The sequence below is a fragment of the Xenopus laevis genome, chromosome 8L (assembly GCF_017654675.1).
Source record: "Xenopus laevis strain J_2021 chromosome 8L, Xenopus_laevis_v10.1, whole genome shotgun sequence".
Taxonomy (NCBI): Eukaryota; Metazoa; Chordata; class Amphibia; order Anura; family Pipidae; genus Xenopus; species Xenopus laevis.
The window spans coordinates 80,021,377-80,036,849 of record NC_054385.1 but is presented as its reverse complement, the minus strand read 5'-3'; the positions used below and the strand labels follow the sequence as shown (position 1 = coordinate 80,036,849).

The following is a 15,473-nucleotide window of genomic DNA, read 5'->3' as shown; positions in this document are numbered from 1 at the left end:
CAGTGAGAGGTTGAAGACAACACCCAAGAACATTTCTGGGATGGCAAAAAATAGATAATAGTGAAGGTAGCTGCAATCTTACTCTCAAATCTTTGACTTCTTCCTGCTGCTTCAACTTCTCATAAAAAGATGAAAAAAAGTCACTTCTATCAACATGCCTTGGTGCAACACAGAGAGCATCAATATCAGCACCTGTATATCAAAGGCAAAACAATGATAAATAATATTAACACCGATTTATGAAATCCATTTCTGAATTACCAGATAGGTCCAACAAAATTTAACAGGGGTAGTTCACCTTAAAATTAAATTTTTTAAAGGGAACTATACCAACATTAAAAATTTAATATAAACTGCATCATACTTTAAGACATTTAAGACATTTTCTAAATATAATAAAATTAAAATTTCTGAACAGTTTCTGAAATAATTAAATTTTTCTTTATTACTCCCCTATGAGCATCTGTTAATCTCTTCAGCCTCTCTTCATGCAGGAGTTAGATTTTGAGGGGGCAGAGGAGCCCCCACCCCCTGAAAAAGGATATATTAGACCTAGCTATTTAAAATCAGACTCCAGCATTGAGAGAATAAAAAGGAACAGATGGCAAGAGGGAAAAAAGCAAAGAGTTACTTGTTTATTTCAATGGCTGCCTGTCTCCACCAGTACCTGAGATACACCATTCTATATAGCAGGTCTGTCCAATTGGAGGCCTGCATTCCAAATGTAGCCCTCCAACTGGTGTTATGGCCTCAGCCTCCTAAAAAGCTCAATAAACTAATGTGTGTGACATCTTTCCAGAAAAAAGGAAACACACAAAAAGCAAAGACCATATAAAAATCTCTCATGGGCCCTCTCATATAAACTAAATAGGTTGCAGATTATGCCTTGCCCCATCAATTAACATTCTGTAGCAACATGCAGATACCTAAGACAAGTTCCATTACAGGGCTGAATAGAGTAAACTGGAATGTCATAAGTGACACAATAACAGGTAAATGGAACATGAGTAATATTCAACCCGGCACAAACTCCTGAATGCCCTGCTTTATTTTTATTATAGCAATATAAAAAATAAAAAACTCACATAAATCCATAATTACAAGCACCACACGGTTAATGTGCTTAAAGATTTATTCAGTCCAAAGAAAAAATTAATAAAGCAACTTTTCTAGCATTCTAGGCACTTTATCAGTTAGGTTGCATAAGCAGAGTATTTAGTCATAAATCCCCTAAGCAATGTAGGGTTGTAACACCCGAAATGTTGATGGTGGTTTACGTAAAGTAGGGATGCACCAAATCCAAATTAGGGGTGGAGAGGGAAATCAGGTGACTTGTCACAAAACAAGGATGTAAAAATGTTTCCCCTTCCCACCCCTAATTTGCATATGCAAATTAGGATATGGTTCTGTATTCGGACAAATCTTATCGCAAAGGATTCAGGGGTTCGGCTGAAATCTAGAATTGTTGGTTCGATGCATCCCTAATGTAAAAGTTATTTCAAGTTACAGAATGCAACTGCATTCTGCAAGGGCAATTCCATTTCTTTTATATCACACTGAGAGGTCATTGGCATGGAGTCAAAATAAGCCACACTGCTTATGAGTATCAGTCTTGGAAATGCATATCTTAACTTTGTGTAACACTCACCAATGTCTTATTTTAAGGACAAGAGGCAACTAGCAGAGACTCAAGAGTGACCTAAACTATACATAAGGTAATGGAGAAATATGAATATTTAAGCTATCAAACTAAATAATGTTATAAATATACAAATGAAAACACTATTGCTGTTACTTTACCTTTAGTATGAACGCCTAATCGGTATGATCCAAAGGTAAAAATCTTTCCACCAACATTTTCAATCACAGACTGTGGAAGATTCTAGTGAATTAAATAGAAAATTAGCTTTTTAAAATGAACGTTCAAAAAGGAACTTTGTTTCAATATTTCTGAAGAAGCTGTATTAATGGAAGCAAATCTCTTGTCAAAAATGGTTTGGCCTAGGCAATTCTATTGAAAAACAATTTCAGATATATAATTTTTGCAAGACCTGTTTGTTTTAAACTATTGTTTAACTTGTGGACATTACATTTGTACATACATACATAGCTATTTATGGTTACTTAGGTTAAAAAAAAATTAAAATAAAAAAAGTATTAAAACATTTCATCTCTTTTTGAGGGCATTTAGAGGTTTGGGTGACATTGAATATGTAATATTACCTTGAGCTCACTGATTTCCCGGATCCATTCTTTTACTAAGTTGTTTAATTTCCCCAAAATTAAAATTCTGCAAAAATATTTACACAAAACAGCAAGATTAAACATGTTTCACCCCAATTAAAAATCGTTTGACTTATCCTTTGAAAAAAGTTATAAACTGTTTTGGAATTATATGAAATGCAATAAGGAAAATGTTACAAGCACAGGATGCAGATTTGAATTTGAACTTGTGTTAGGGACGACTTTATAGATTATAAATAAGATAATGTTCCTAGCAAGACAGCATTCCAGTTTTTGCACATTAAAATGCAGAAATAAAGGTTAGGAAAATAAATGCAGTTTGTAAATTAAGTGACATTGCAACAGTTGAATATCTTAAGTTAGGGTTCCCCCCCCAAAAGTCATTTATTTATTTTTTTTTAAGTACTTACCGATGTTGTAACTCATCTTCCTCTTCGAAAACTCCATAAGGTTTTAAGGTTTCAATTAGTTTTTGCGTTAGGGTACAATCAGTATCTTTGGGTGTGGCTAAACTAATAGGTGAAGTAATACCATAGGTCTTCTGTGACTGCTGTGATCCCTGGCTTGCAAGAGGACTGAAAAAACAAAGTCATGTTAAAATATTAGCATTAACTTCAAAAAATGGTCTACCCCTATATTAATCCAGCTTCTCCAATAGGATTCTACACTGCATAGATTAGTGCTAGGAATATTTTTTAAAGTGATACAGGTAAATAAAATCCTGGAACGTACATACAAGAAGGAATGTTAAGCTGTCAGTAAAAAAAGAATTTAAACAGGTTTTATTTGAATTAGCATAGTTTTTACTACAACAAAAAGCCCAAATGCTAAATAATTTAAAAAAAATAAAAAAGTAGAAATAAAAAATGAAGACCAAACTAAGAAAACAATGCATACATCATACGAAGTGTTAATTTAAATCTACAGCTTTAAGGCAGATCTAGGCTCAGAATTTTTTAAATCATGAATATCAACTTGCTCGAATGCTGAATATACAATTTCCGTTTTATTCTATGGAATGACCGCAAGTTTTAGGATGGCATGTTTTGAATTTCTGTGGTTTTTTTTTTATAAAATTACTTTTAACCACAATTAGTTTTTGATAACGGAAACCGCACCTAGTTAATGCAAGCAAATGGATACCTTGCTTGGCCAATCATTCACTTACTAATGTCAAAAGGTCACCAAAATATTTATTGTAAGCATTTTATAAATGAGATCTTCCTACATTTTACATATTGTGTGCAATGTTCTTTAAAATCTTGCCTAGAATCTTGTTTTTCTGCCTTCATGCTACAGCACATTACTTATGGTTGTGCAAATACTTTAGTCTTTCTGCTGATTAGAAGTTGGCATTGGACATACAGACTTCATAACTGTGGGTGGTATAAGGGACAGAAGGCTGCATGTGAAGAGTATGGGCACAGTAAAAAATTCTTAGCAACATGAACAATGGCACCCAGAATAAAAAATAACTAAAGGACAAAGGACTAAGAGAGGAAGTAAGTATACCACAGCATTTGAGGCCAAAAAGCACTGCACTGCAAAATTGCTGCTGAAGTGAATGCCAACCATGGAAGGTGATCTTGGCAATATGGCCAGTGTGCCATTACGGACCACTAACCATGTCTAAGTTGTACCTATATGTCCATATAGAATTCAATAACCAGAAAAATGTACAATGATTGTATCCCTTAAACATAATGATATGGCAATGCTATTGATTTAAAACGAGAATATATTTTAAAACCTCACAGTGCAATGCCGATAATTAGTTATTTAAAGGGATACTGGCATGGGAAAAGTGTTTTCAAAATGCATCAGTTAATAGTGCTGCTCCAACAGCCTTCTGTGTTGAAATCCATTTTTCAAAACAGCAAACTGATTTTTTTTTTTTTTTTTTTAATTTTAAAATCCGACATGGGGCTAGACGTATTGTCAGTTTCCCAGGTGCCCCCAGTCATGGGACTTTTGCTCTGATAAACGTCAGTCCTCTTTTCTGCTGTACTGCAAATTTAAGTGATATTACCCCTCCTTCCACCCCTCAGCAGCCTAACAACAGCCTCAAAAATAAAAATCCAGGACCCACTGCAACACCTTCAGTTACATTGAGTAGGAGAAACAATAACCTGTGAGAAAGCAGTTCCATAGTGCTGCACTTACTCTTTCAGAAAGCAAATGGCCAGGCAAAATTACCTGAGATGGCTCGCTACACACCAATATTACAGGATACCCAGAAACCAGTGCTACAGTACAAGCTTAAAATGATACTTAAAGTGATACAGACACTAAAACTTTATTCAAAATCAAAAGTTACATATAGCTCATATTAATCGTTTTTTACTGATAGGGCTGCTTTTGTAAGTAATTGTTACTTCAAGTTCCTAAACCTGACTGTTTTGCCAATCTGTCCCTTCTGAGTTTCTAATGCTAACAGACTGCTGAAGCTCAAATATGGCAGCACCCTCAGAGAGGAACATGGGGGATCAGATGGGAATGTAAAAGCATTTGTGAATACTTTTATGGCAACATTATAGATAGCATGCAAATACAATGTAATGATTAATGTAAAAAAGGTTTAATTTCTGGTGTCAGTATCTCTTAAAATGTACCTGTTTAAAGGGTTGACCTCAAACTTATATAAAACACAAATAACAGATTTCCAATGTTTAATAATGTCAAATAGATACTTTAAAAGCCAGTAAGTTTTTTTTCACAGCTATATGTTGTGCAGACTAATTTGTAAGCAATATTTAAACTACACTGAGCAATGCACATAGAAACGAGTGCAGTTAACCAGAGTAAATACCTAGGAGCATGGGATAAGTGCTTGCTTGTAAATTTACTGGCAGCTACCCACCACTGTTTATGCTAAAGTGCAATACAGTCTAGCAGTGACTCAAACAGACTATTTGCCTTGGACAGCAAGGCAAAACAATAGTTTGACTTTAAAGGGGAACACCAGCTTCCGAACCAAAATTTGGTCTCACACAAAAAAACCCTAATATACCAATCACTGTAATTTGTTCCTTCAAAAAGTACAAATAAATACTACTTTTATATGCTGAAATCCAGCTGAAAAACACTCCTTTCTGCATCATTTGAAATAATGAAAGGGGAGGAGTGACGAAAACATTGATGCTACACATTACTGCTCCATAGCTTATATACAGCATGCAGCAACTATACAGCCCTTTCCTTGTTGACAACACGTGCAGGGAATTGTGGGATTTGGAGGATGCAGGCGGAGGACAGCTACATTCTGTTTGAGTTTCAAAGTAGTCAGCCAGATGAGCAGGAGAATGGTGTGCAGAATTTTTGGGTTGTGTTTAAGACATGACAATGCAAGGAGAAAAAAAAAACCTGCAGCACATTATGTCTGCTTAGCCAAAAACTAACAAAAATCCCTCCTTAAAGGAAAACTATACCCCCCAAACAATGTAGGTCTCTATTAAAAGATACTGAGTAAAACAGCTCATGTGTAAAACCCTGCTTCATGTAAATGAACCATTATCATAATAATATACTTTTCTAGTAGTATGTGCCATTGGGTAATCATAAATAGAAAATTGCCATTTTAAAAAATAAGGGCCGCCCCCTGAGATCGTAAGATTCACTGTGCACACATACAAACCCACATGTAAGGTCACATGAGCCAATTAACAGACAGAGTTCTGCCTTTTGCTTCCTCACTTCTTCCTGTTACATACAGTTAGTGTTGTAGTATTTGTGGTCAGGTGATCTCTGAGGCAACACAGATAGAGTCACGAAATGGTGGTTCAAGGCAAGAGATGTAAAAGGGCAATATTTATGTAAATATATATTCCAGTTTGGTAAGATTCTTTAATATGTCATTCAATTTGATATAAACTATCTGTTGCTTAAGTATTCATTTTGGGGGTATAGTTTTCCTTTAAAGGAGAAGGAAAGGTTAGAACTACGTAAGCCTGATCAGAAAGATCCACCTAAATTTACTAGTAAATCCTCAAAGTAGTGTTGCTCCAAGTCCTCTGTCAAAAGAAACACTGCCTTTCCTTCTACTATGTACACATGGGCTTCTGTATTAGACTTCCTGCCTTCAGCTTAAACCTCCTTGCCCCAGGCTGGAGCATGCTCAGTTTGCTCCTCTCTCCCCCCCCTTCTCTGCTGTAATCTGAGCCCAAAGCTATAAGTGAGCAGGGAAAGACTCAGGCAGGAAGTGGTGGCACACCAAGCTAATACTACAGCTGCTATCATAAACAGAAAACTTCTAGAGCTTTTTACTCAGGTATGGTAAAACATTCTACTGAATAAATATAGAATACCAGCTTGTACTATTGCAGCTAACCTATTGGCAATAAAACAAAATGCCTCCGTAGCTTTCCTTCTCCTTTAAAAGAGACACTGAAAAAACAAGAATGTGCCAGTGCATTAAACTCTCTTAGATATAGAAGTAATATTCTTTCAAAAGTTGTGTTTCTGGTTACTTTATTGAAAGCCCCTACTAGCACCCCCTATCTGTTCCTCTTCCTGCTGTCTCCTTTCCCAGAAGGTACAGGAAAGCAGGCGGCACAGTGCATTGTAGGATATGAACCAATCAGCAGCTAGGCTGACCTGATAGGGAACTGAAGCCTCTCTTAGTGAGACTGCAGGGCTGTGATTGGGTGTCCCCCTCCTACTGTGCTTCTGGCAGGGGCCGTTAGGACACGCCTAAATGTCTCATTATGTAAACTGAATGCAGATGTAAGTTTGAAGAGCCACATGACGCTGGGCATCTTTGCCCTCATTCCAAATGGTGACTGCTGGTAAGTTTGAAAAGAACAGCGAGAGCGTTGAAGTGGTGCTGTAGAACTATAGGCAGGGCGTGCGTGCACCTGCTCTCCTGAGTAACGCCCATGTTTGTTTACATAGGAGTCTAGTCCGTGGGGCTGTGAGTAAATCGTAGAGGAGAAGCCGCCAGGCTACAGAGCCCAATCAGTTAACTTCTCGTCCCACTGCAGTAGCACGGCCTAGACATGAGCCAGCACTCCGACACGGCTGCTTCCCAGCGACCTTCAGCCTTTGCCGTCCATTCCCCCTAGCTCTGCAGCGCACACAAAGCCGGACTCTTTTCTCCATACAACGACCATACCAGAAGTTTCCGCGCAGCCACCTACACCGGGATTTTCCACCTCCAGCCTTCCCTAACTAGAACCCCCACCATTTTAAAATATTCCTGTAATTCAACTTATTGGTGCATTACAGTTCCGACCCATAACAACATTTCCGTAAATTGAGAGACACGCCTGATTTAACCCACGGGCCCGAATGCCCCTCACCTGTTCCCAGGGATTCACCCTTTATACTTACAACGGCATTGTCACCCTCCCCGCCCGCAGCAGCAGGGCATGATACTCCAAAGGAAGGCGGCAGAAGAGGAGAAGCCCCTCTGCTAGAAACCGGTTTCGACGAACAACAATGAGCTACCCTAACCGGAAGCTCCCGCCTACCAACTTCCAGTCTGTTCTAACATGGCGCTCACTGTACCACAGCAACCTCCTGCGTTGCGTCACTGCCCGGGGCGGAGCTACGGTTCATCAACAACACTGACGAAATCGAGGCGTCATTATGAGCGATGTAGCGAGGAAAATATCGTTCCTCCCGTGAAATATAGGAGGAGCTTCGTGATGATAATACCTAGCACGTGTTGTTTTTGGTAGTGGTCTTTGGTGGTACATACTCCAGTGTTAAACCCAAATGAGTGGAATTAGTCCCAGATTGTGTAACAAACTATAATCTCTCCTACTATTGTGTCTTGTACTGGGTAAACGCTGCGATGTGTATATGCCTCTGTACAACGTCATTGCATGTGTTTGTATACTCTTACACCAGTGCTTTTCACTGTTTCAGCGCACAACAAACATCCATAGTCAATGCTATCTCACTCCTTAGAGAAGTATATGAAGGTACAATGTATGGATTTGTTAGAAAAAAACAATAAATAAAGAGAAAAACAAACATCCATAGTCAGACAGAGACATATGAAAACATTACTATATCAGCCATAGTTTCAGAAATATCTAGGACCGAGTAACTGTTCAACCCAAATCTTGGAAAGCAAATTATTCTTTATCCAACTTTGATTCAGCTGTTTACATACGGATGCTCTAAATTCAGATTTTCGATTGAGATTTGGCCAAGATTCAGCTTTTCTCAGCAGGATTTGGCCAAATCAAATACAAAAAAATCATGTGACTTCACACAACCGAGAAAGTCAAAAAATGTGTAACTACGTGGGGTTCTCTTTCCCCCACATTACCCTATTTTACATATGCAAATTATAGTTCGCATTTGGTTGGTATTCGGCCTAAATTTCACAAAGGATTCAGGATTAGGCCAAATCCTAAATAGCCCTCTCCACTCAAGACATACCCCAGAGTTTGGGAAACACTGCCCTATTATGTAAGTGTCATACCCTTAAAAGGGTTGTTCACCTTTTGACACTTTTTTCAATTTAGTTATTTTGAAAATGTTCACCGGAAATTAAGGCCTTTTGCATTTACTTTTTATTTGCTATGTGTAAATACTTTACTAATATTGAAATATTAAGTTTAAATTTTTACCTTCTTCTTGTCTAAAGAAGCCCTGGGAGAGGGGGGTCACAGACTGTAATTTTTTTCTAAATTGATACATTAGGGGTTGTTCAACTTTCATTCAGTTAACTTTAAGTATGATGTAGATAGTGGTATTCGAGACAATTTGCGATTTGTTTTTTTATTATTCGTGGTTTTTAAATTATTTAGGTTTTTAGTCAGCAGCTTTCCACTTTGCAATTAAAGCAATCTAGGGTCCAAATTACCCTATCAACCATGCACTGATTTTAATAAGAGACTGGAATATGAATAGGAGAGGGCCTGAATAGAAAGTGATATAAAGTAGCAATACCTTTAAAGGCGAAGGAAAGCCCCAGGGCGCAAAACCCCTCCCCCCTCCCCTGTGTTGCCCCCCCTCCCTCCTCCCCGCTGGCCTACCTGTCCCCCTGGGCAAATGCCCCTAACTTGTTACTCACCCCTCTGCGCAGGTCCTGTCCACGGAGTTCACAGTCGCCATCTTCTCCCACGCGCGTCTTCTTCCTGCTCTGACCGGCGTCTTCTGGCACATGCGCAGTAGGAACAGGTACCGGTACAGCTCTACTGCGCATGCGCCGAATTTCACGAAGTTTTCCGATTTCACTTTGTGACATTCGGCGCATGCGCAATAGAGCTGTACCGGTACCTGTTCCTACTGCGCATGCGCCAGAAGACGCCGGTCAGAGCAGGAAGAAGACGCGCGTGGGAGAAGATGGCGACTGTGAACTCCGTGGACAGGACCTGCGCAGAGGGGTGAGTAACAAGTTAGGGGCATTTGCCCAGGGGGACAGGTAGGCCAGGGGGGAGGAGGGAGGGGGGGCAACACAGGGGAGGGGGGGAGGGGTTTTGCGCCCTGGGGCTTTCCTTCTCCTTTAAAGGTGTAGCCTTACAGAGCATTTGTTTTCTAGATGGGGGTCAGTGACCCCCATTTGAAAGGTGGAAAGAGTCAGAAAAAAAGGCAAATAATTCAAAAACTATAAAAAAAAAATAATGATGACCAATTTAACAGTTGCTTGAATTACCCATTCTATAACATACTAATATTAAGGTGAACTACCCGTTTAATATATTTCTTATCTTTGGCCCTGCAGAGCATAAACCCTGATTTTCTTTAAAGGGGAACTCCACAAAAATATAACTCAAGCTTTTTGAAAAGTAAACATAATTTCAAGCAACTTTGCAATATACATCAATTAAAAAATATGCAGACTTTTCATGATTTTTAATGGTTTGGAACAGTTCCCTAAGCCTAGCTTTCTGCTCTCCAGCTGATCTATCTGACTACTTTGCTGAGCTGTCTGACTACTGTTACTTTGTATCAACAGCAATCTATCCTCAGCCTGCATCCTCCAAACCCCACGATTCCCTGCACACGTGATTTCAATAAGGAATGGAACATCACCGTGCAATACATTGTGGGTTATGTAGTTCCTGCATGGTCTGTAAGATGTGGAGAAGTTGTTACAATTTGTAACATCAGTGTCCCTCATTCCCTGCCAGGATTTCAAATGATGCATAAACAGAAGAACTGTTAAACAGCTGGATTTCAGCATAGAAAATGGCATTTATTTATACTTTTTGAAGAAACAAGTAACTGTGATGGGCATATTAGGAGTTTCTGTGTTATGTGGACCTCTTTATCAAATGTTGGTTTGAAAGCTGGAGTTCCCATTTAAAGGCAGCTGTTATAACTGATACAATAGTTGCTAATATTCCACAGATGCTGCTTAAACTGTATTACATAATGTAGCAAATTGTAACAGTCTTCTGCACTTGGATTATTGAGTTACCAGACTAAAACACCGGAGACCTAACATTACACTTTAAAACGTGATTTTGGAAAAAAATAAAACATGGAAGGCAATTGAAAAAAGTTTCATATGTTTCTGTCAGTGCATTGTGTGCACTAAACATAACAATAAGAAAGGTAACCATGAAGTGTATGGCACTTTATAGAAAATCCTTCCATTCTGTGCTAGTAAATGTCCAGGATGCAGAGCCAACTACTCTTATTGTATCATACGATGAAGATGCCATTACCTTTAAAAACTGCATTGCTTATTTTTGTAAAGTGACACGCTTCTGGCCTCCTGAGATAAAACCATCTTCTGCTGCCTACAGTTTTCCAAATCGCCTATAACACTTAATTGTTTACATTTCAAGTACGGACGGTATTATAAAGACAAATGAGATAACCCATCACCTTCTTCGCTACAGACAGGTATGGATTGGATAAATATGAACTCCAGAGGTCTTCTGAACAGTTTGCTGCTTAAAGTGCCTAGGCAATAGCTGCAGTTAACCAAAGAAATATTTCAGTTCTCATTTTTGGTATTTATATAGCATATGGTATTTTTATAGCATGAGGCATGTTGATGTCCTTTGAGCTAAAATTGTTCAAACTGGCTAACTGGCTGACAATACCATGAATTAGAATGGTAAAAACAAATGCTATGTTCCAACACAAAATAAATATTTCTTGTTTTATGCTCAGGCCTTTACAGAAATATAGTTTTAGTTGCTGTAGGGTAATCAGACACTGCTTTGTACCCAGACTATACTTCTCACAAGTAATGCTTACAACTCAGTTTGAGTTTTTACTTGTACTGTTACTAACCTCCAATATTGTTCTGCAGTAAGTGAGTGAGATACAGGAAGTCTTCTAAGGGTGTGTGAATTTGTGGGAGGTGTAAAGCTAGCCACACATTAAAAATCTGATTGTTTCCTGAGGTTACCAAATTAGTCGGTTTTTGCCTTATTTGCACACATATACTGTGGTGGACTGACATACAGTAAATGATTAAAAATGATGCATTTTAAAACACATTGTTTATTCTGTCTGAGGGTTGTTTCTGAAGATATATTCTGCCTGTAAAACAAGAAAAAAAGATAACGTTCAGTCAGTCTCTGTAAAGCACTGCAGAAAATGTTAGCACTATAAAAATCATTGAATAGATAATAATGATAACAGCCCATTATTTTAAACCATATTACTTTAAATAATATTGTTCCAGTTGATAAACTCACAGCACATAGTCTAATCTTTTGCCCTTTTATTCTAAAAATGACCGTTCCGGTTATGTGAGGACCAGCTTTCTAACTAGGAAGTAAAGACCAACTTGTTGCAAGCGCTCTGCTGAGAAAAAGCTTAAAGTGGTTCACCTTTAGCTTCAATTTTAATATGTTATAGAATGGCTAATTCTAAGCAACTTTTCAATTGGCTTTCATTTTTTATTTTATTTGTTTATAATTTTTTCATTTTATAATTTTTTAATTATTTGCCTTTTTCTTTTGACTCTTTCTAGTTTTCAAATAGGGATCACTGACCCCATATAAAAACAAATGTTCTGTAAGTCTACAAATTTATTGTTCTTGCTACTTTTTATTGCTCATCTTTCTATTCAGGGCCTCTCATATTCCAGTCTCTTATTCATATTAATGCATGGTTGCTAGGGTAATTTGGACCCTAGCAACCAGATGGCTGAAACTGCAAACTGGAGAGCTGCTGAATAAAACACTAAATAACTCAAAAACTACAGCTGGAAGCAGCATAACAATCTGGCAACACCCCCGTGAATAGATTGCAGCACGTGCACAATTTTTCAGGCAGTAGAGTGGATGTAGAAGCCGACCCCCACATAGATTCAAGACTTGTATTCAGTCAACTCATTAAAGCTCAAATATTAGGACTGCCCAAATTATATCTGTCACCACTTACTGCACTGATGCATGGTTGAAGACCCTCTGATTGCATGTCTAATGTGTCAAGCACAGCACATACTGTAACATGCAGCCCCAATTATAATAACCCTTGCAATGAATAACTCTTATACAACCCATTGCAGAGTCTAGTTATGTACCAGTATGCTGCAGTTCGTATCTGCAGGGTTCTCTTGAATTCTCAACTTCTGACTCAGCTTTTGGTAAACTTCTGACTCTGACTCGGCTTTTGGTAAACTACCACAACCAGGTTCCTGAGTTGTTGACTGGTAAATGTTGAATCTCTGCTTTAAAGGAAATCTACACCCCAAACAATGTATGTTTCTATTAAAATATATTGCATAAACAGCTGGTATAAAAACAATTTTTAAATCTAAATAAACCACTTTCATATTCATATTATTTTATTATGTGCCATTGGGTAATCCTAAATAGAAAATTACCATTTTAAGAATTAAGGGCCACCTACAGGGACCATACAATTAAAGGAGAACTAAACCCTTGGTTATAAAACCCCTACCCTATGTAGACCCCCCAGCCTAGGTAGTACCTTTGGTAAATGCCCCTAACTCTTTACTTACCCCTTGATGCAGCTTCAGGGCATCGGAGTTCACGAGCGCCATCTTCTTCTCTTACGTAACGGCTATTAAATGTACAAACTGAAAAATCCAGATTACAATGTGTAAAATAGTCCCTTTTTTGCATACTTAAATATATACATATGCGTGGGAATTATCAGTTTGCTAGATTATATGACAACCATATGTGGACATGTATGACCAGCTTTAACTTCTGTTACTGCAAATCCCCAACAGTGTTGTCCCATTCTGTTTGGACCTTTGTTGTGGTGCTAGTATCACATTCCCTTTTTTCCATTAATGTATTTCTGTTTTCTCTAAAGTAGTGCAGGTTTTTACATAAATTATACATTATATATACATATATAATGTACATAAGAATATGAAAATAAGTAAATATACTATACCAATATGTAGTGGGTGGATTTCAGCCTCATCAAATAGTTGAGAACAGTTTATCTTCTGTGTTTAAATCTCTAAACATTGCAAGCGATGTCAAACACCTGTCCTGAGCATAGTGTGTTCCAACAACTGCATTCTCTGGTAGATTAATCACTCGATTTTTAAGAAAATCATCAGAAGCATCCAAGGAAAATACAAAATCTGCAAATACAGAATAAACAAAAAGGTTAAATATATAGTCATATGGTCATATAGTTCTGTGCAGAACATTATATCAGAAATAGTAATTTTGAACGTACAGTATTTATAAAATGTGGGGAGGCCTACTGGCTGAATTTGGCCATCCAAAAGGGCCCATCAATGTTTTTGTATATACAGTATTGTCATCCCATTGCAGCATTTTTGTACTTTGTAGACGGCGAGGGGCCTGGTAAATGAACCCTATTGCTTTAATGTGACCCCCTATTGCTATTATCTCATTTTTTGTTTCTTTTTATCTGCCAGTGGTGTGCTGAACCTATCTTTCTTCCAGTAAGTTACTTTTCATCCCAGAAAATGGACTGTGTTACTGCAGAACCAACATAGATATATTTCATTGATCATAAAGTTGCTGCTGAAAACAGTGAAGCAGTCTTAGGGCAAAAATTATTGGCAAAGTTTGCCACCCTCATTGATCCACGGCACAAAACTGTCAGGCGTAAAAAGTGCTCTAGCAGTGCAAACAAAGAAAGTAAATATCTGATTGGATGTTATGGTTTTATGGACTGAAGCAAACTTTGCCCGTTTTACCATGTATGTATGTATGTATGTGTGTACAAGTCTAATGATGAGCAAGTTGTTCATTTGAAAATTATTTTAATTCCATGATAAATTCCTTATTTTTTAAGTAATGTATTTCAATATTATTTCCTGTGATCTTACAAATTTGCAACAAACCTGGGGTATTAGTCTTATCAAAAGGTGGAGCTTTTCCTCTGCTTTCTTCCTCTTCTTCCCCTTCCTCCACTGAAAAATAATACAGCCATGCAAATTAGCCAAAATTATAGGCGAGGGTTAATAATTATTCAGTCTGCGTAAGGGCAGTTAGTCACAGATGTTAATTTATAAAGAGTACTCCCATCAAATGTATATAAATGTATAATACTATGTGCTCAATGTGCCAACTACTACCTTTGATTAGAGGCAAACCAGTACTTTGATTTCAGCCCATGTGGGAGGCAATCTAGAGTAACGTTGGCATAAAAAGCCTCTATGGTTTTTCTCCTTATCTTAACTAAGCTTTGCTAAATTTGGATAATCAAAAACATACAACCATCTAGCATAATAAATGTTAATAAGTGTGATAATCTCCTTAATTCACAGATAACAATGGTATGTATAGCTCCTTCCGACTATAAAGCATCAGATAAAATGCAGAATAATACAAAAGGATAAGAAGTAGGCACACTTAAAAAAAAACAACTAGTGAGCCTGCTTAAGGACCAATACCTATTTAACTGAAAAGACTGGAGAGCTCTAATCTCACAGTTTGATAAATCTGCCCCAATACTATAGCACTTTAAATCCCTAGTAACTTTCTATGGCACTTTACAGCAGCCACTCTGGCATTTGCCAGAACCCACAGATTGCTAGTCCCGGCCTGCCTGACACTGCTGGTACAAGCAGTTCTTGGCTCCAAAACACAGATTAGGCAAAGCTATAAACTTTATGCATTAAAAATAATTGGTAGATAAATGCTGTATTATGTATAGCAACACAGGTGAGTACAAGAATTAAGCACCTCCATTTTGGTCCATGTTCTCTTTCACCGTGTCTAAAGCTGGCCATAGACGCAAAAGGTTATCAACTTTTCAATGGCCTCAGTTATGACATCTTTTATTTTTATGTGATGTAGTTTGTAATGTTTGCAGATTAATTCAGCGAAAGTTGTTTTCCCTGCAGC

At 37.8% G+C, this 15,473-nt stretch overlaps 1 protein-coding gene and 1 long non-coding RNA gene across 4 annotated transcripts in view; one reads left to right on the top strand and one right to left on the bottom strand.

Moving 5' to 3' along the window:
• papola.L (poly(A) polymerase alpha L homeolog) overlaps nt 1-7,916 on the bottom strand; it is a 38,332-nt gene extending 30,416 nt beyond the window's left edge. The window contains exons 1-5 of one of the 3 annotated variants that reach the window (XM_041571951.1): nt 7,573-7,916; nt 2,655-2,819; nt 2,224-2,290; nt 1,801-1,882; nt 83-192 (exon numbers count right to left, since the gene is read on the bottom strand). In XM_041571951.1, the coding sequence (XP_041427885.1) occupies nt 83-192; nt 1,801-1,882; nt 2,224-2,290; nt 2,655-2,819; nt 7,573-7,580 (432 nt within the window). In that variant the 5' untranslated portion in view covers nt 7,581-7,916. 3 annotated transcript variants of the gene reach the window in all.
• LOC108698739 lies at nt 6,797-8,310 on the top strand. Its single transcript, XR_001932707.2, has 2 exons — nt 6,797-7,028; nt 7,135-8,310. It is a non-coding gene; the product is annotated as an uncharacterized LOC108698739 (long non-coding RNA).
• The last annotated feature ends 7,163 nt before the right edge of the window (nt 8,311-15,473 follow it).